This window comes from Candoia aspera, chromosome 1 (assembly GCF_035149785.1).
Source record: "Candoia aspera isolate rCanAsp1 chromosome 1, rCanAsp1.hap2, whole genome shotgun sequence".
Classification (NCBI taxonomy): Eukaryota; Metazoa; Chordata; class Lepidosauria; order Squamata; family Boidae; genus Candoia; species Candoia aspera.
Genome location: NC_086153.1, coordinates 2,794,636 through 2,815,663, shown reverse-complemented (window position 1 = coordinate 2,815,663; position 21,028 = coordinate 2,794,636). Strand labels below are relative to the sequence as shown.

The following is a 21,028-nucleotide window of genomic DNA, read 5'->3' as shown; positions in this document are numbered from 1 at the left end:
TCGGACTTGGGACCTTTAAGATGGGTGGACTTCAACTCCCAGAATTCCCCAGCCAGCATGGGAAAGTTGAAGTCTGGGAGTTGAAGTCCAACCATCTTAAAGGTGCCAAGTCTGAGAAACACTGGTGTAGGTTATTCAAGTCCTTTGCCTGAGACAGGCGACTAATCTTGGGTCAGCAGAAGCCAAGGTGGGGGAATAAAAGACAGGATAGCGCAGAGCTGTCCCTGCACCATTAATGTAATTCTCCAAATATTGGTTTGCAAACCGTTGCAGGAGAGGAACATCTGTGCATTCCTGATTGGATCGTCTGGTTTCCTCTGCAGCAAGAGACAGTCAGAAAGAGGATCTACGACATCACTGGGGCCCTGCCTTAATGTTCTTACTGATAAACAGGGTGCTAAAGTACACTGATCCATTTTCCAAGATCCACCTTTTCCTTTTAATACATTTGAGTAACTGGATTCTATGTTGGTGCATTCTAGTTCTGGATTTCTTTCACCGAGCATGGTAAAATGGGTTTGAAAGGCCTTCTCTTCACCTGAATCCAATATGTATATGGGCTTCTTACTATATATAACAGTATAATTAACAAACAAGAAGCCTCATGTTCTAAACGTGGACTGTGTCATCTAGGGAAAAAAAGGCTTTGCAGGGATGGAAGACCACCAGGAGATCCCTGGCCAGAAAATTAAGGAAAATTTTAGAACATGGCTGTGCAAACCACTTTCATATTGTTTCCCCCAAAACACCTCCGTAAAGTCACTATGAGTTACATTTCTCTTAAGGGTATCTTAACTTTTTTTTTTAACTTAAGGAGAACAGAGTTTCTACAGATGATATTGATGGAACTACATTAATCAGAGTCTTTTATGAAACTATTTGCTGATTCAGTATAGTATTTTTTTTGCAGAGCTGTTTTCCCACCAACAGAAGTCTTAGTTTATCTGATGATAATAAAAGTGAAGGAAAAGGACTTGCATTTATTAATCCCTGCATTTATTAATGCTTAGTTTTATTCTCAGTTAGAACTGTATTCTGGGAAGAGATGTGCCATCCTGAAAAAAGGAAGGTTGGGATCTTTGAGATTTTGGAAGATGGATTGGATTGCGCTTTAAAAACATGTCCCGAAAGCATCTTGATTTATGAAATTCACCATTCGCAGTTATGACGGCAAGGAAGAAGTAACTCTGCAACCAATCCTTGCCTTTACGACCTTCACAGGTCTGTAAAGCCAAGGAAAGCAGAAGCCAGATCATAAAATTGTGGTGTTTCACTTAGTGACCACTTCACTTAACGACTGAGTTGTGGTTGCTAAGCGAGGACGAGCTGTAATTGATAAGCTGCATTTAGGGTCAGAGCTGCCCTGTGAAATCAGAGGTATTCCAATATTGGGGAACAGAAGCTCCGGCTCGGTGATCTACCTTCTGGATCATCACGATATAGATTCCCGTCTGCTGAAGACCTCGGGTGTAGTACAGCATGTTCACCCAGCCCAAAAGCAAGGCGAACACCATGGGCAGCACGTAGTCTTCCAGCTTGGCAAAGTACATCACGGACGAGGCCAGGATGGCAAGCGACTGGACAAACCTGCAGGGGCCGGAGGAGAGAAGGAAAAGGAGAGCGGTGATTTTGGGAGGGAGAGAAACGGAGGTGCATTTTTCATGAGCTCTGTATGGGCAGGATTGAAAATAAAACAAAAACAAAAATAGAGGTGGGGTGATCGTGGGGAGGGGGTCCAAAGAGTCAAGATGGATGTCACAACATGCAATCAACGTCCCTTTTTGACATGGATGGCAGGCATAGCGCTTTGACTGCATGGCCATCTTGACTTTTTTGACTCCCCCTGCAAAGTCTCTCCTTTGCCAACATAGAAGAAGAATACAGGTGGCCCTCAACTTATGATCACAGTTGGGGCTGAAAGTTCCATTGCTAAGCAGGGCAATCGTTAAGTGAGTCACACCCGATTTTACACTTTTCTGCCACGGTTGTTAAGCGAATCTGGCTTCCTCCACTGACTCTGCTTGTCAGAAGCCAGCTGGGAAGGTCGCAAACGACAATTATGTGACCGCGGGACACTGCAACCGTCATAGATACATGCTGGTTGCCAAGTGCCTGAATTTTGAACATGTGACCACAGGGACGCTGCAGCAGTCATAAGTTCAAGGACCAGTTGTAAGTCACTTTTTTCAGCGCCATCGTAACTTTGAACGGTCGCTAAATGAATGGTCGTAAGTCAAGGACTACCTGTAGTTGGATCATCTTTTTTGGACTTCTAACCAGCAATAGTGTTAGGATAGTGTTTCTCAACCTCAGTAACTTTGAGATCAACTCAGCATGCTGGCTGAAGAATTCTGGGAGTTGAAGTCCACCCATCTTCAGGTTGCCCAGGTTGAGAAACCCTGTTCTTCAAATCAGAAGGGGCCCCTTTGGCCTTCGCTCAGTCAGTCTGAAGACTGATTATGAGGTTGGGTCAGTCGTGTGGCTAGGGAAGAAGCACCTAGGACATTTACTACAGTAGGGCAAGCACTGTATGGATAGCAGGACATTGTGTTGTTTATTCGTTTAGTCACTTCCGACTCTTCGTGACTTCGTGTACCAGCCCACGCCAGAGCTTCCTGCCGGTCGTCAACACCCCCAGCTCCCCCAGGGACAAGTCCGTCACCTCTAGAATATCATCCATCCACCTTGCCCTTGGTCGGCCCCTCTTCCTTTTGCCCTCCACTCTCCCCAGCATCAGCATCTTCTCCAAGGTGTCCTGCCTTCTCATTGTGTGGCCAAAGTATTTCAGTTCTGCCTTTAATACCGTTCCCTCAAGTGAGCAGTCTGGCTTTATTTCCTGGAGGATGGACTGGTTCGATCTTCTTGCAGTCCAAGGCACTCCCAGAATTTTCCTCCAACACCACAGTTCCAAAGCATCCATCTTCCTTCGCTCAGCCTTCCTTATGGTCCAGCTCTCGCAGCCATATGTTACTACGGGGAACACCATTGCTTTAACTATGCGGACCTTTGTGGTCAGTGTGATGTCTCTGCTCTTAACTATTTTATCGAGATTTGTCATTGCTCTTCTCCCAAGGATTAAGCGTCTTCTGATTTCCTGACTGCAGTCAGCATTGCAACTCCAGACCAACTAATACTGGCCTCTGCCTTCAAACTGACCTCTCTGAGGATCTTTTGAGTAACTTTCCCCATCTGATCTACCCTAACATTTCTGTCCCTTCGGTTGAGACATTGTGACCTGGGTCTGTCTACTTCCTCCTTCTTCAAACAGATCCTGGACAGCTTCCAACCCCCTGCTCTGCCATTAACATGAGCATCAGTGCTCTTCCTTCACCCAGTGTGGACCATGCTGCTTCTTCAGTGAATTCACCCCACCTTCATCAAGCAGATCCCTCCCTAGCCACACAGCTGATCCAACCTCATAATCAACCTGCAGACTGAGTTAAGGTCAGAGGGGTCCTGTCTGATTTCCTAGAACGTTGCTGGTTGCAAGTCCCCAAAAGATAATCCATATTTCTTAGACTTAATTCATAAGCACGATCTTGCCTTGTCACAGGGGACCTGGTCCCCAAAGTCTCCTCTATTGCAAGGATAATCAGTGCATTCTCTTAACGTTGTTTCTGGTGTGATCAGGGGTTGGGCTTCCCCACCTTAGCATCTTTCAGGTGGGTTTGGGCAGCAACTGTTAGCTGGAGCTATCGGGGGGAGGTACGGTGAATGCAACATAGGAGCATCTTTGAAATGCAAAGTCCTGGAATCAAAGAGAGGCCAGGTTGGTGCACGCTATATTGAACCCTTCCAGAATAACAGCAACGTAGAGGCACATACAAGAACATTTCGAAGCAGCTGTCCACCAGAAGACTTTTCCAAGAGAAACGCCTCCTCCAGAAGTAAAAACTCTGAGGGAATAAATAAGGACAGAAATCAGAACGCTGCATTGTTACAGGGACGTGGGAAGGGGCGTGCTAGAGCCGGCTCACACCGGCTCGCGAGAGCCAACTGTTAAATTTTCTGGAATTTTGCAAGCCACTCAAAAGCGGAGCTGACCTGTTGCACCCAGAGTGCCAATCCACTGTGTCGCAGATAGTGCCGTGGCACAGTGGTGCCAATGGGTCCAGCGGAGCCGATTCGTAAACGTTTAGCGCCCAGAGTCCCTCTTTGGGGGGAGATGCGCAGTAATTAAATTTGAACCATAAATAAATAAATAAATTTAGCAGCACACCACTGGACACAGATCAATTGCAGAAGTACAGGAATGAATATGCTTTTCAAGGGGGTAAATGGTGGAGCCTGCAGACTTACTCCCTGACCTCTTTTAGGCTGGAGACAAATCACTTTCAGGATCATATTTGAGTGGTTGAGTTCTGCCTTGAAGGAAAAGGACTGATTCAACTCCCAGCATAGCTGGCTGGAGAATTCTGGGAGGTGACACCTGTGGTGATTTGCTTAACGACTGCCGCAAAAAAGGTCGTAAAATTGGGTCTGGTTGGCTTAATGACCGCTTCACTTAGCAACCAAAATTCCGGTCTTAATTGTGGTAGTTAAGCAAAGACTACTTGTACCTGCAGAATTCATTTGACAGTTAATAATGCGTGCCTACATCTTTCTTTTAATGCTGCCAGCCTATTAAAAAGAAAATTTGGCTGATGAGATGAGCTTGCATTGGCCGACAGTTCCAGCCCACTTTCTGAATGGGGAAACAAAATCCTCTCTACGTTTGGGACGCCACCAGTAGCAACACGTGTGCCAAAGAATTATTTCCTTAATAGTGTCCTAACAGAGACACACACACTGAGACGAGGAGTAGTTCTCTAGTGTTTATTACTGCTACATAAACAGAATCCTAACAAACTGAAGAAGCGTGGGAAAAACCCAGACAGATAAACCCCAAAGGTTAAGGCGGGCCTGATCCGTGTCTCTCTGAATGGCTGCTCAACTCCTCAGGACTACGCAGGCGTTTTCCCCCCTGGATCGGGGCCCCCTCCTGCTCGCCGTCAGTTCTCATGACGAATAGCTTACATGCGTGTCGCAAGTTTTTACATGAGTTGATGCAAATGGAGCATGTTGGGTTCCTGCAGAAGACACACGTGTTTGCCAGTGGGAAAAGATGGAATGCTTCTTCTATCAAAGGTGTTTGCAGCGTTGTGCTTTTTATAACTCCGTGTATTAAGAGTACGTTTGTGATCAGAGGAGCTGTAAGCTCAAAAGACACCCTACCTGAGCAACAAAGAGATAAATGCCGCCGATTAAAACGACCACAGGCCCAATAAACCTCGATAAGTTCTCGACCGTCTCTGGCATTGGAACAGAAGGCTGCAAAGAAATGAAGAGAACAGGCTAAGGACAGAGAGCCTGGCGTGAGGGAGATGGCAGATCCTAAAACCAGTGTTCCTGAACCTTGGCAGCTTTAAGATGGGTGGACTTCAACTCCCAGAATTCCCTGGCCAGCATGGAATCCTGGGAGCTGAAGTCCACCCATCTTAAAGCTGCCAAGGCTGAGAAACCCTGCCTTAGATGAACAAGGTTTACAGGGCTGGTATCAGTGATCTCCATTCTGATATACCCTCTTAGAGACTCAGAGATGGGCATTCATTTATTCCATCTCAGATTTCCCCCCCCCCAGAAGGAAACATTAATTCCTTATGAAGAAAAGATGAACTGAATTTGTTTCTATTTGGAAGCCGCTTTTGGACTATTTGCTTGTAAGACAAAAAAATGAAGTTTTGATTTTGGGTTTTGATGATTAAATGGTTTGGTTTTAGAGAAATAAAGTTACTAAAGGTTTAATTAATAGTAAGAGATTAAATTTTATGTACTTTTATATCTGTGTTGGAGAAGGTCAGAAGCCACCTGTCTTATATGTTTTTCTGTCTATTCCTTCACTGTTTTAGTTTTCCTTGTTTCTTTTTTAAACTTGTATCCTATCTGTCCTATTTTCTGTATTTTGTGTTTTAATAAGTCTTGAAAATTAATAAAGCTTAATTAAAAAAAGAGAGAGAGAAGATGGAAGAGCTGAAGGTCTGGCTGGTCACGCTGGGCATTCCTTCTAGAGAAGAGTTAAGACTCTTTCCATTTTGAGTAGACGCAGTGGCGCTGCGGGTTAAACCGCTGAGCTTGCCAATCAGAAGGTCGGCAGTTCGAATCCGCCTGACGGGGTGAGCTCCCGTTGCTAGTCCCAGCTCCTGCCAACCTAGCAGTTCGAAAACATGCCAATGTGAGTCAATTAATAGGTACCGCTTCAGCAGGCAGGTAACGGCGGTCCGGTTAGTCATGCCGGCCACATGACCAGGGAAGTGTCTTCGGACAAACGCCGGCTCTTCGGCTTTGAAACGGAGATGAGCACTGCCCCCTAGAGTCGGACACGGCTGGACTTAATGTCAAGGGAAACCTTTACCTTTACTTTACAGATTTCGAAGGGTTTTAATGAAGTCTGATGTGTTACTGCACTGAGGGTAGGGCTAAAGGATAGGTCCTAAGCAATCAAGTCATTGAATCATGGAATTGGAAGGTATCTTAAAGGTCACCTGGTCCAGCTCAGTTCAGGAACCAATGGAGCATCTCTGACACATAATTATCCAGCCTCTCTTTGAAGACCTCCAAGAAAGGAGAACACCCACTTCATGAGGCAGCCTGTTTTACTAACAGACAACTTGTACAGTCACAGAGTTCCTCCTGGTGTCCAGCTGGACCTTCCTTCCTTGTACTTCCAACCCATTACTTCTGGGGCAAGAAAGAACAAATCCATTCCCTCTCTGTGGAACGACCCCTCAGGTGTTGAAGACTTCTATTATATCTCCCTTGATCGTCTTTTCTGTAGGGTGAACATACTCCGATCCTTTAAGACTTCCTTACAGAACGAGGTTTCCAGATCTTTCACCATCTTGGTAGCCCTCCTCTGAACTTGTTCCAATTTGGCACTGCCCTTTTTGAACAGTGATGCCCAGACCTGGACCCAGGATCCCAAATGGGGACTGGTCAGGGCAAAAGTTGAGGGGAACAGCTACTTCCTGTGACTTGGCCTCTGTGCTCCTGTTCATGCATCCTGAGATAGCATTGGCCCTTTTAGCAGCTGCATCACGCTGCTGGCTCGTGGTTAATTTGTGGTCAACAAGGTCACCCAGATCCCATTCACATGTACTACCGCTAAGTCAGGTCTCCCAAATCCCATATTTGTGCTTTCCATTTTTACCTGCCCAGATACAGAACTTGACATTTCTCCCTCCTCAGTTCCATCCTATTTCATTTCAGCCCACTGCTCAAGTCTGTCTAGATCTTTTGTATCGTCTACATTTTATCTGAAGTATCTGCATCCTTCCCAGCTATGTGTCATTTATAATCAGATAAAGTATCCCCCCCACCTGGTCACCCAAGTCACCCAAGGCACAGGGCCCAGGACAGAGGTCCTCTTCTCAATTCTTCCCTCCTAGCTGAATTAAGCTATTCGTGACCCCACCCGCCCAGGTGTAATCATACAGCCCACTGTAAATCCATCTAACAGTGGTATGACCTAGTCCATATTTTATCATTTTATGGAAAAGATTATCACGAGACGCGTTGGAGGTTTTCTGGAGTCCAGGTAGACTATGTCTACAGCATTCCCCTTATCTACTAAGCTAACATTTCTACCAAAGGAGTTGAAATTAGTCTTGCATGATTTGTTTACAACAAAGCTATGCTGGCTGCTGTGAACTGTAGCGTGCCTACCCAAGGGCACGTTCTTTAAATAAAATCCATCAATGTTACTCCATCACCCTTTGGAAACATATTCTTTTTTGGTTTGATACCGCTCTCATTTAGTTTAGGTTTTATATCCCGTTTTTCTCCAAGAAATCAGTAGCATGCCCCTCTCCATTTTTTTCACCAGATCAACCTTGTGAGGTAGGTTGGGCTTAACATAAAGTCACCACATTTTCTTTCCCAAAGGCATCCATTTGTTTAAACAATAGTTACCTCGCCTTCCAGGGGCCGGTAGTAAGCAGTGGCTGTGAAGATCACCATGAAACCCAGATGGATGAATAAACTGAGGAAAAACCGTTTTGCGATGTAGGACTCCCACTTGTGCTGCAGTAACTTGTTCAGAGGCTCCAGGACCACCATCTTGTACCGGTTCTGAGGAAGAGCAAGGAAGGGAGACTCGAAACTCAAGTTCTCAGTTAGTGATCCCCCACCCCCTAGACCAGGGTTCTCCAAAGTTGTCAATATTGAACCCAAGGCTTGATGGGACTATCCAAGGGGTCGATGTTGTTGTTGTTATTCTTTGTAGTATTTATTAAATTATTTTCATATAATCAATATCTGGGGGTCGGTGAACATCCTGAAACTTCATGAACGGGTTGATGAGCTGAAGAGTTTGGAGATCCCCGCTCTAGACAGAACTCCCTTAATTTCCAGCCAGACCAGTATGGGGAAAACATCGAATTTATCTAAACGCCCACATTTAGAAAGGGGATGAAGATAACCTTGTTCATTATTCTCAAGGCAGTTCAAAGAAAATGAAAAGAATAAAGTACCTTATAAATACAGGTAGTCCTCTCTTAACCATTCATTTAGTGACAGTTTGGACTTACGATGGTGCTGGAAAACAATGACTTACGACCGGTCCTCACACTTATGACCATCACTGTCCCCCCCAGTCACCTGATCACGATTTGGGTGTTTGGCAACTGATGCGCATTTATGACCATCACAGCACCCCATGGTCACGTGATCGCCATTTTTTACCTTCCCAAACAGCTTCTGGCAAGCAAAATCAATGGGGAACCACATGATTTGCTTAATGACTGCTGCAAAAAAGGTTGTAAAATCAGATCAGATTTGCTTAACGACCTCTTCGCTTAGCAACCAAAACGCCGGTCCCAGTTGTGGTCGTTAAGCGAAGACTACCTGTAAATCAGATCATTCTAAAAAAAAAATCCTGAACCAACTTTTTCAGAAAGGGTTTTGCCCAGTGCCAAGAAGAAATAAAGTTGGTGCTGAAGAATGCTTGCTAAGAAGGAACTGCAGGGAAGGGAAGACCATGAGAAGGACCATTCTTATCTGGATTCACTCACTGGAGTGTCACTGCTGTAGGCCAGGATCTCCAGCACTGAGTTCTCCTCGCAGCTGTCGATGGAGGTCAGATCATAGAGGGAGATGTGGATTGGGCCATAGGTCCACTCGGTGAACTTGCGTGAAAGGTGCTGGAACTTGGGGTCCTTGATCTCCCGGTGAAGAATGTGCTTGAGGATCTGGGGAGACCAAAACAGTTGAGTTGGTGACAGGAGTGTCTCTGGGGATGGGGTCAGGAAAGTCAAGATGGTGTTGGTGACCAGGCACCATCTTGACATTTTTGACCTCCTTGCAGATGCCCCTGGTGACTGAGCTATGCAATCAAGAAAACTTCAGTTCAGTCATGGTTCCCTTTGAGCCTTTCCCTTCTTGCACCTAACCATGCCCACAACCCCATTTTTCTACTCTCTTTCCATGAACAAGCGTATGTTAGAAGCCACAATGATGTCAAAGTGACATCACACATGCCCAACAACTAAACCATACAAATAATATGATTGTGTATGTATTAAATTATGGGATGTGTAAAAAAAGGAGCAAGGTTTTGGTCACGGCCACCATCTTGACTTTTTTGAGACACACACTCAGGATGCCTCTGTGAGATATGAAATGATGTGATCATTTTCATGCTAGCAATTTACAGCATTTTATACAAATCAACCCACTCAAGGCACCAATGACCAGGCCCAAATTATCCTACTGTGGACACATGATGCGAAGACCCATAATGCTCTCTGGAGAAGGCTCTGATGCTGGGAGAGGTGGGAGGAAGGAGAAGAAGAGGACAACCAGTGGCAAGGGGGATGGACTTGACCGCAGTGATGATGGGTGCCCTGCTGGAAGATCTGAAGGACCAGGCTTGAGACAGATCCTCCTGGAGAAAGTCTATCTATTTAATTGCTAGCACTCAACACTGACTTGTCACATAATCAATAAATCAATTAGACCAGGGTTTCTCCACCAGGGTTCGGTGCTACCCTTGGGTTCCGCGAGAGGCCACAAGGGGTTCCCTGGGAGATCACGATTTATTTAAAAAATTATTTCCAATTTGGGCAACTTCACATTAAAGAGGTAAGCTTCGTTCTTTATTTTTAGTTTAAGGACACTGTGCATACATCTCGACAGGCCCACCCAGGAAACAAATATGATAATTTTGTAACTTCTGGCCTATATTTGAGCCTGGATGCGCAGGGGTTCTCCCAGGCCTGGAAAATATTTCAAGGGTTCCTCCAGGGTCAAAAGCTTGAGAAAGGCTGAGTTAGAGTCATCCAACCTTTGTTATGCTAAGGTAACAGTAACATAGACAGGCTTTATATCATATCCATGATGGCTGGATGATGCCGTGAAGATGCTCTAAGGCACTAGAGCAGAAAGGTCAACTTGGAAGGAAGCGGAATGGCCAGCAGTGGCCAGTACAAACCACTTTGGAGTTACTTTGGCTGCAATCTGCTGGTGAGGAGGGAGTACAGGCTTACAACAATTCATTTAGCGACCATTCAAAGTTACAACGGCGCTGAAAAAAGTGACTTGCAACTGGTCTTCACACTTACGACCGTTGCAGTGTCCCTGCAGTCACATGATCAAAATTCAGTTGCTCAGCAACTGGCTCGCACTTACGACAGTTGCAGCATTCTGGGATCACGTGATTGTCCTAACAGCCAGGAACCACGCTGAGACAAGGAACAGGTCTCTAGTGTTTTATTACTGCTACATAACAGAGAATCCTAACAAACTGAAGAAGCGTGGGAAAAACCCAGACAGATAAACCCCAAAGACTAAGGCGGGCCCGATTGGTGTCTCTTTGAATGGCCACCTAATTCCTCAGGGCTACGCATGCGCTTTACAGCCTGGATGGGAGCCCCCTGCTCGCCATCCTCACTCATGACATGCAACCTTCCCAGCTGGCTTCTGACAAGCAAAGTCAATGGGGGAAGCTGGATTTGTTTAATGACCGTGGTGATTTGCTTAATGACCATGGCAAAAAAGGCCATAAAATCGGGTGTGACTCACTTAACAACCACCTCACTTAGCAGCGGAAGTTTCAGTCCCAACTGTGGTCATAAGTCGAGGACTACCTGTAACCCATTCACAAGGAAGAAGAGATCCTCTCCCAGATTACCTCGACTTTCCCGGTCTTAACAGCCAGCTTCAGAGGGGTTAGCTGGTGTTGGTTAACAATCTCCTCCAACTCCCGTGAAAGGTTGATCTCGGCCCCTTTCATAAGGATCATGTCGTACATGTTGACCACAAGCTCTGTGTTCTTCTCCGTATCATTGGCCACCATCACCAGTGCGTGGAGGACGGTGTTTCCCATGGAGTCCTGTTCGGTCAGCTTAGCCTTCCGGTGAGGATTGTCCAGGAGGTACATGACCACTTCTGGCTGGTTGGTACAAGCGGCCAAGGAGAGAGGGAGCTCGCCTGGAAGAGGGTGACGAGAACGGGGTCAGGGCTGCATTGAGCACCCGCGTTGTGCCCTGGAGAGGGAGGATACAAAACCCCCTGGGCTGAGACAGTAGGATGGAAACAAGGGCGTCTGCAGGGGGTGATCGAAAAAGTCCAGGTGGCAGCTGCCACCTCGCCACTGAAGCCCTGTGGTGTGGATAAAACGCAGCGTGCATAAAGCACACGTAAAAAGGGGACAAGGCTTCTGCCACAATGTCAGGCCTGCCATCTTGACTGTTTTGACCCCTCCTGGGACACACCAATTGAAAAGTACTTTCCCTCCACCAAGAACCCCTGATGATCTCCAACATGGTTATACTAAAGATTTCTGTTGTCTCTTCCGTTTTCCACTCTTTCAGAGAACTGTGACTCTCACATGTAAACCCGGGCAGTTAGAATATATGCCCCAAAATGGAAGACTTAAAGACATGTGCCATTGGGGTTTTTTTTTCCTTCCAGCAAGCTTTTTGACTAAAATCCTTCTCCAGAATGTAGCCCTCTCTATCTGATAAGGCCCAGTTGATGTGTTGGGAGCATAGCTGTCTCGGTGGGGGCTTTTTGGATGTTGATCATTCATTCATTCATTCATTCATTCATTCATTCATTCATTCATTCATTCATTCATATGTATTTATGGCTGTGAGCCACCCAGAGTCATGTTTCCTAAGATGGACAGCCATTTAAATATTTTAAATTTAAAAAATTAAGAGGGTAAGTGATCTCACACACATCTTGACATCACTATGCAAATGGCGCAGATTGATTTAATTTGCACCATGGCATGTGTGATGTAATTCTGGCTTCTGCTGGGCATCTATACAGGTAGTCCTCACTTAGCAACCACAACTAGGACTGGTAACTCCATCACTAAGCGAAACATCACGTTACTGCAACTTACAATTTTACTTCTGCCTTCTCTGTTAACTCTGTCGCAAGCCAGTGTGAAGCACATAAATGGCGATCATCTGACCGTGAGAAGTTGCAATAGTCATAAATGTGAGGATTGGTCACAAAGCTAGTTTTTACACTGTTATAACTTCAAATGGCTGTTAAACAAGGCAGTCAGTAAGTGAGGACTACCTGTATCGGGCAAACATTTCATGCCATTTACTAATGTAATCTGGTGTAACATAGGTTGAAAATCAGCCAAATTTCCTCCCCCTCCCACCCATTTTCTGGCTTCTAGCCAGAACCAACTTGCCCAACAAAGCATTCTTGGAAACTCAAAACTTTCCCAGCTGTTTGTAAAACTCCGCTTGGCCCTAAAAAAATTGGTGGGCTACCCAGTTGTGCCTCTGTGGGATGAGACTGTGTTTTGTCCTGCTGGCCTACCAAAATAAAAGCACACCCCTTTCTTCTGCTGCTGGAAGAAATGACCAGAAGCCTTGGCATGGACATCAGCACCGTTCTCCACCAGTAATTTCACAAGATCCAGATTTCTCTTCTCAATGGCAATGTGGAGGGCTGTATGGCCTGCAGAGAGGGGAAAATGGCAGCAGAGTAGAATTGAAAGGCTACCAGGTGTTCAGCAGGCTGCAGTCAAAAAAGTCAAGATGGCGGCCACCACAGCGCGATCAAAGCTCCACATGTTACTCTGTGTGTTGTGACTTTTTCTACTGTACCTTGAATGAAGCTGTTCCCCCACAACCTCCCTGCATTTCCAAGCTTGCATTTCCAGGCTTTCAAGAACCAGGCAGGAACAGCCGTCTTAAGGCCCTCTGCAGTGGTGGCTGCCATCTTGACTTTTATGACCTCATCCCTGGCTCTCCATTCAGAGATGCTGAGAAATATGTTCAGGTGGCGTTTATTTAGCAAGCGGCCAAACGTGCAATGACTTTCCTGCCTTGGTGCCAGTGGAACATTCAAGAAAGTAGCTCCAAATATACTAATGCTGGGGGAATCAGGTGTACCTGTGAAAACGGCTTAGGAAAATGCCTGTCGAAAGCATTTGCAAAAAATGTAAGCAGAAGGATGAGCAACCATTCCTGGAAAAAAACAAGGCACACTCATATCTAAAACATGCTCAAAATACCATGAGCTTTAAGTGAACTTAAAGAAGGGAACTCTTCTGCCGGCCTTTCATAGGGCGCTAAAGACTTGGTACCATGGCCAGGCCTGGGGACCTGAAGGTGTGAAGGGCCCCATCTCCTGGCTGTGCTAGCAATTTTGATACGTTCCTTGGCTGCTGTATATTTTAATTTTTGTACTGTTGGTTATTTTTTAAATTTTTTATTATTATCTATTTAATTTTTATCCCACCTTTATTTTTTTTATAAAAACAACTCAAGGCAGCCAACATACCTAACACTCCCTCCTCCTCCTATTTTCCCCACCACAACAACCCTGTGAGGTGGGTTGGGCTGAGAGAGAGAGGGACTGGCCCAGGGTCACCCAGCCAGCTTTCAGGCCTAAGGCGGGACTAGAACTCTCATACCACACCTGATAGGCTCGTGGGCTGAGAGAGAGGGACTGGCCCACAGTCACCCAACCGGCTTTCAGGCCTGAGGCGGGACTAGAACTCTCCTACCACGCCTGATAGGCTCTTGGGCTGAGAGGGGACTGGCCCAAAGTCACCCAGCTGGCTTTCGTGCCTAAGGCAGGACTAGAACTCACAGCCTCCTGGTTTCTTGCCCAGAACCTTAACCACGAGACCAAACTGATTATAATTGTTTTAATTTTATTTTAATACTGTTCACTGCCCAAAGTCTCTTGTTGAGATGGGCAGCCATATAAATGAATTACATTAAAGAAACAAGCGTCCCCCAAATTTGTTGGCTAAAATATTATGCAGTTTCTGTAAGATCTTGCAAGATTTTAATGACATGATGATGATGATGCAGAAGTGGGAGCCTGAAGCCCATTCCAAACTATAGGTAGTCCTTGACTTACATCCGCAACTGGGACTCGAACTTCCGTTGCTAAGCGAGGTAGCTGTTAAGTGAGTCATGCCCAATTTTACAAACGTTTTTGCTGCAGTCGTTAAGCAAATCACCGCAGTCATTAAGTGAATCTGGCTTCCCCCATTGACTTTGCTTGTCAGAGCTGGCTGGGAAGATTGCAAATGGCAATCATGTGACCCTGGAACACTGCAACCATCGTAAGTGTGAGCCGGTTTCCAAGCACTTGAATTTTGATGACGTGACCACAGGGACACTGTGATGGTTGGAAGTGCGAGGACCAGTTGCAAGTCACTTTTTCCAGCACTGTCATAACTTTGAACAGTCACTAAATGAATGGTCGTAAGTTGAGTACCTGTATTCCAACTGCGGATCTCCTTGCCAGCCACCCCTGCCCCAGAGAACAGAGCACTCCACATTTGTTGGTTGTTTTGCAAGTAGCAAGCCACTAAGTTACTATGGTAACAAATCACTCTGGCAGGGCGAACAGGTCAAACTTAAGTATCCTCAGGTTGGGGTGGGAAAAGAATGACCAAATAAGATAAAGCTGCTCCTTGCCTAAGGGGAAGCTTGCCACCAGAAGTTTTCAGTTTCTGTTTAAGCCCAGCAGCAGCAGCAGCAGCTCACTCTCCCAGCTCTGCGCGTGTGCGTGTATGAGCCTGTAAAGCTTTTTGAGCCTGTCCACCTATGGATATGGAAACTGCTGATGTTTTTATGCTTCCTGTAAATACATTTATTTTTATAGAAATGCCTGGTGTGTGTTTTTTCTGATCTCTCGGGCCAAACGCTTTCCAGCACTCTTAACAACATTCACCTTCCCGCGGAGGAGCCTTACCATTGTAGCAGTTGCTGGAACAAGCGGTGTTGATCAGAGGCTGCGGGTTCTTGGTCTCCTTGTCTATCTTCAAGAGCAAAGGGATGGTGGGGTTCTTCCCATCTTTTAAATTGAGCAAGGCCTTCATTAAACAGGTCTTGCCTGTCTTCCCATCTGGAAGAAAAGGATCCAGGAAAGGCTGCTTTGATTATGGCTCCCTGCTGCAACATCATCCATCTTCCAGATGCTTCCTAGGTTAGCCTTTCCTGCCTCAGCACTCTCCAGATGTGGTCAGGCTATTCCTCCCATCACCCAGACAACAGAACCAAGTGGTTGGGAGGATGGGAACTGTAGTCCAGACCCATCTCTCTGGGAAGGCTCACATTGGAGAGGATCTGCAGACTGACTGTATTTGAGGAATCTGGAGAACATGGGAATTGAGGCACCTATTAACCCCTGACATCATCGGAGGGTGTTCAAGGTGCATCATCTACCCAAGGTCATGCAGGATTTGGGGGCACCTGCAGCCAAAACCAGTTACATATAAAAGCATTTCGTGATTTTGTACGTATGGGGATGTTTTTCAACTCCTCCAAATGGACAGGTCCTACGAGGACAGACAGAAGGAATTTGGGATGTTCAGTCTGGAGAAGAGAAGATGGAGGGAGATGTGACAGCCATGTTCAAACACATAAAAGGAGAGCTACAGGGAAGATGGTCACAAACCATTTTTCATGGACAAAGAAACAAGGACCAGAAATAGTGGGTAGAAGCTACAACCACCTAGATTTCATGTGAATATAAGGAAAAACTTCCTGAAGATAACATCTGTGCAACAGTGGAAGGATCTACCTTGGGAGTGTGGGGTTCTCCATCTCTGGAGGTTTTTAAAAAGAGACTGGACACCAGTTCTCTGGCATGGTTGAATTGTTTCTTCCTGCACAAAAAAGCTTGGACTTGATAAACTTAATCGATCCTTCCAACACTATCGTTCTAGGACTTCTGATATTCTGCAGAGCCTACAGACACTTCCATGAAGCTTGCCCGTTTTTTACACCAGTGAAAAGAAACAAGAGAGAGCAGGAAGCAATAATCACCCCTATACTTAGAGTCGGTGAGAAAGCTGGATGTTTTCCGCAAATAATCCCCCAGGCCATTGAGCCATTCAGGATTCCCCGCTACCACGGCATCAAAAAGACGGTTCCTGTCGAAGCGATTTGGGTCGTCCTGCCTGCCGAGGAGAAAGGGAAGGAGTTGAGGCAGGACTCAGTCCTTCGGCCCTTTGACTGGGCAATGGTGCAAGCTCAGGGCCATGTTAAAAGGACTATTCCCCGGTTGCTGAGCCAAAAAAATTACGTCCCTATAAATTGAAGTTCAGGAATGAAGGTGTGACTGGTACCGTTCTGACTGTTTCAGGGCAGGACCAGTGAAGGAAAGTGACTGGGGGGTTCCCCAGGATCTGTTCCCCCTCCTATTGAGGATCACCTGCTAATGGGAAAAGCAACCAGTTCTTAATGGGGTGGGGTGTGTCTGGGTGAGCATCATGGGAGTTTTGAACAGCAGGCTTTGCCACTGATCAAGTGGCCTAAATTTATTAATTTTGATATCTATTCTGCCTTTTGTACAGAAGCTCAGGTATATGGTGTATCCCGCCTCCTACTTTTTCCCACAACAACCCTGTAGTTGGGCTGAGAGACAGGGATTGGCCTAAGGTCCCCCAGGGAGCTTTTCATGGCTGAGGAGAATTTGAACCTGGGTCTCCCCGCTCCTAGTCCAGCACCTTCCCCACTAGACCAGACTGCATCTGAGGCTGAAAGGGAAGAAGTGGCCCAAAGTCCTGCAGGGAGCTGAGGAGGGACTTGAACCCAGGTCTTCCCAGTCCTAGTCTATCACCTTTCCCACCATACCACCCTGCCTCTCAAAGCTGCAGGTGAGCGGTGCTACTTCTGAACTCTCTCTCTTTCTGAACGTGGGTCCAGAGCTGTTCAGAAAGAGTGCTAAACCCACTTCCAAAAATGTCCAGCTGAGAGGAGACAGGCATGGTGGAGAAATGTGGGGCAAAGGGAGAAGATGATCCATAATGAGGAAGCCCCATCTTCCAGGAAGGCTCCAAGGGAATTCCTCCTGGAACAACCTGGAAGTTGCCTGTAGTGTAGGCAAAAGGGTATTGTCACCTCACAGCAAAATAATAAAAACAGCAAAAGTACATTTTGCTATCTGAAGAGCTCTCCACAAAGACCATGGGCTCAGCCACAGGTCTCCACTGCAGAAACATCCCCAGATAACCATTTTTTATGCTTTATCTCATCCGCAGATCAGAATGGTCGCAGCTTCACATTGGTCTGCAGGGCTGGCCCGAATGTTAGGCAGTTAAGTGTTTTGTTCTATGACCTTATTATCCGTTTGTTGTTATTTTATTTCTTTGAGCAGTATCAATAGTGTGACAGTCCCTGCCCGCAGACTTCTAATTGGTAGGACATGACACACAAGGAAAAGGAGGTGGGGAGGGAGGAGGAAGAGAGCAGATGTTGGCACCGCTTCATAAAATTCCAAGCTGAGATGAAAACAATTGAGGTATTCTTGACGGAAAAGTTGCCAACCAGTTAAAGTTGAGGGATGAGCACCATCTGTTTCTTTCTAAATGGACTGCATTTATTTTGACTGTGTCTGTGCATCACTTTAAGATGCCTGTACAGGTCTGCCAAGCAACACATAAGCATTTTATAGAGATAAATGCAGCATTCTGCCCCATCACGGAAATCAGCAAAACAATTCCCACCGCTGCCATTGGACGCTTCTAGTAACGACTTACTTCACGGCTCCTGCTAGATAATTCAGGTTCATCCTAATCTTTGGGGAGGGAGGGCTTTCCCTCTGGAAGGCGGTGTCCAAGGGCAGCATTCCATGCTCCTCCCCAGCTGCCCCCTCTGTGGCTGCATTCCCATCTTCTCCAAGGCCATCATCCGTCTCCAGGACCAATGGGGTTTTCTTCATCGCCTGGGTCAGGAGGCTGGCAGGGTGAATGTGGCAAACGCACGTCAGCCTTATGAGGTAGACCAGACAGGACACACAACCAGATGAGCTAATTCTACTTTATTGTGAGGCTTCATTAACAGAATCTTGCAAGTCTGAAAGTACAATTCCCCCCACCATCTTCTTTACAGCCCAATAAGCTAGGGAGGGTCCCTTCTGAGCCTCTTGCCCTGCCCACTATCCAGCTGGGGGCTCTGCCCTCTCTTATCTGACCATTCCCTGGGCAGCATCTCTTTACCCCACAAGAAGGTCTTTCCCACATACCGTTACAAAATTCTTATAAGTCTGAAAGTACATCTCTCTCCATCTCCTTTACAGCCCAAGAAACCAGGGAGGGTCCCTTCTGAGCCTCTTTTTCCACCCATTGTGCAGCTGTGGGCTCAGCTGTCTCTTATCTGACCGTTCCCTAGGCAGCGTCTCTCAGCCCCGTCTCCCAAGGCCTTTCCCACATATCTTTACAGATCCTGCCTGGTCATATCAATTGCTAAAGCCTTGCAAGATTCCAGACTTGCAAGATTGATAGCAGCCTTACCAGGTAGACCAGACAGGAAATATGACCAGATGAGCTAATTCTACTTTATTGTGAGGCTTCATTAACAGAATCTGGCAAGTCTGAAAGTACATCTCTCCCCGCCTCCTTGCCTTTATGGTCCAAGAAACCAGGGAGGGTCCCTTCTGAGCTTCTTTCTCCGCCCATTATGCAGCTGCGGGCTATGCCGCCTCTTATCTGCCTGTTTCCTAGGCAACATTTCTTTTCCCCATCTCCCAAGGTCATTCCCACACACCATTACAATGTACCATATGATGACCCAAGAGGGCTGGCAGAACTCTGAGGACCAGGAGGGGTTGTAGGGAAGAGCTTGGACTAGCAATTGGGGAACTGAGGTGCCAGTCCACCCTTCCCAGGGCCTTTGGGCCAGGCCCCCTCTCTCAGCCCAGCCTTCCTCGTCGTTGTGGGGGAAAAATAAACCCCTGGAGAAAAGGGAGGATGTAGAACTGGCCAACAGACCTTCAGAATGGAGGAGGAAATAGAGGCCATCGAAACGCTAAAAGGACACCAGATACATTCAGAATGTTCAGAATTCAGAACTTTCTGAAGGAAGGAGAGAGAGAGGAAAGGAGGGGGAAAGCAAGCGGTTGTGGCCAGAAAGGCTTTTCCACAGCTTGGAGTTGTGCGCCCCTTCCGTCCTTCCCTGGATCAGGGAATCCCGTGCTCAGTCACTCATGCTTTAATCGTCTCCCGGTTGGATTACTGCAATGCGCTCTTTGCGGGGCTGCCCTTGAAGAGCATCCGGAAGCTGCAGCGGGTTCAAAAGGCAGCCGCTTCGAGATTTGAACTGGTGACATCTTTCCTCCAGAGCTACGTTGGCTGCCAATGTGGCTGCCGGGTTCAATTCAAGGTTCTGGGGGTCGCCTGTCAAGCCTTTCGTGGCACAGGGCCAGGTTACTTGCAGGACCCTCTCGCTCCGATCGTGTCTCCCATCCCGCCAGGTCCAGCAGGAGAGGCACGCTCGGGTCCCACCCGTTAGGAAGGGCCATCCGGCGGGACCCCAGGAGAGAGCCTCTTCTGCCACAGCACCTGCCCTGTGGACCATCATCCCCCTGGAGCTTAGATTGCCCCCAGGCTGTTGGCGTTTTGTAAGTCCCTAAAGATGGGGCTGTGTTCCAGGACGTGGGGCTTGGAGTATCAGTTGGAGCAGGGCTTCCTAAACTTGGTCACTTTAAGATGTGTGGACTTCAACTCCCAGAACTCCCCAGCCAGCATGCTGGCTGGGGAATTCTGGGAGTTGAAGTCCACACATCTTAAAGTGGCCAGGTTCGAGAAACAGTAAGTTAGAGGAAGGAGAAGGAGAAATAATAATGTGTGGAAGATATGCACAAATTGACTGCTAATTGTCCTGTGGGGGGGAGGGGGAGGAGGAGGAAGAAAGAGAAAGAAAGAAAGAAAGAGAAAGAAAGAAAGAAAGAAAGAAAGGTGGAAGATACACACAAATTGACTGCTAATTGTCCTATGGGGGGAGGGGGAGGGGGAAGAAAGAAAGAAAGAAAGAAAGAAAGAAAGAAAGAAAGAAAGAAAGAAAGAAAGGAAGGAAGGAAGGAAGGAAGGAAGGAAGGAAGGAAGGAGGAAGATACACACAAATTGACTGCTAATTGTCCTATGGGGGGAGGGGGAGGGGGAAGAAAGAAAGAAAGAAAGAAAGAAAGAAAGAAAGGAAGGAAGGAAGGAAGGAAGGAAGGAAGGAAGGAAGGAAGGTGGAAGATACACACAAATTGACTGCTAATTGTCCTATGGGGGGGAGGGGGAGGAGGAGGAAGATTATGTGGAAGATGACACTGCTAATTGTCCTACTGGGGAGAAGGAAAAGGAGAAAGAAGCACTAGAAGGAAAAAAGAAGGAAAGGAAGGGGATGGAGGAGAGGAAGATGAAAGGCGAGGAGAAGGAGCTAGTCCCCAAGCAGCTAGTCCTCAGCCCACTGGAAAAGAACCCACCCTCTGCTGTTCAAAAGGGTGAAGCTGCATCATCTCAGGAGTCTTCCCCACTATCAGCTGCCGAACACCCAGGAGTGATTTTGCACTGCGACTTTGCGACTGTATCTGCCCAAGAGGCCCGACGCCCCACTGCGCTGCACCTGCCCCAGCTCCATGACAGGTTTAAAGCCTGCACGTGCTGCTTCCTTGCCAGCCTGCAATTCTGGGTGTGTGCATGCTTCAAGCAACCACAAGCTTCTGCCATGGAGGAAATGAGCACAGCAACAAAATGTTGCAGGGACCTCAGTTCCTCCACAGCCTTCTGCCA

At 46.8% G+C, this 21,028-nt stretch overlaps 1 protein-coding gene across 1 annotated transcript in view; it reads right to left on the bottom strand.

Moving 5' to 3' along the window:
• LOC134488626 (transient receptor potential cation channel subfamily V member 2-like) overlaps positions 1-19,309 on the bottom strand; it is a 37,105-nt gene extending 17,796 nt beyond the window's left edge. The window contains exons 1-11 of the mRNA XM_063291089.1: positions 19,241-19,309; positions 18,011-18,208; positions 16,296-16,429; positions 15,220-15,372; positions 12,820-12,960; positions 11,165-11,463; positions 9,048-9,224; positions 7,948-8,106; positions 5,215-5,310; positions 3,826-3,896; positions 1,422-1,587 (exon numbers count right to left, since the gene is read on the bottom strand). Of these exons, the coding sequence (XP_063147159.1) occupies positions 1,422-1,587; positions 3,826-3,896; positions 5,215-5,310; positions 7,948-8,106; positions 9,048-9,224; positions 11,165-11,463; positions 12,820-12,960; positions 15,220-15,372; positions 16,296-16,429; positions 18,011-18,192 (1,578 nt within the window). The 5' untranslated portion in view covers positions 18,193-18,208; positions 19,241-19,309. The remainder of the gene's footprint in view (positions 1-1,421; positions 1,588-3,825; positions 3,897-5,214; positions 5,311-7,947; positions 8,107-9,047; positions 9,225-11,164; positions 11,464-12,819; positions 12,961-15,219; positions 15,373-16,295; positions 16,430-18,010; positions 18,209-19,240) is intronic.
• Between the last annotated feature and the right edge of the window lie 1,719 nt (positions 19,310-21,028).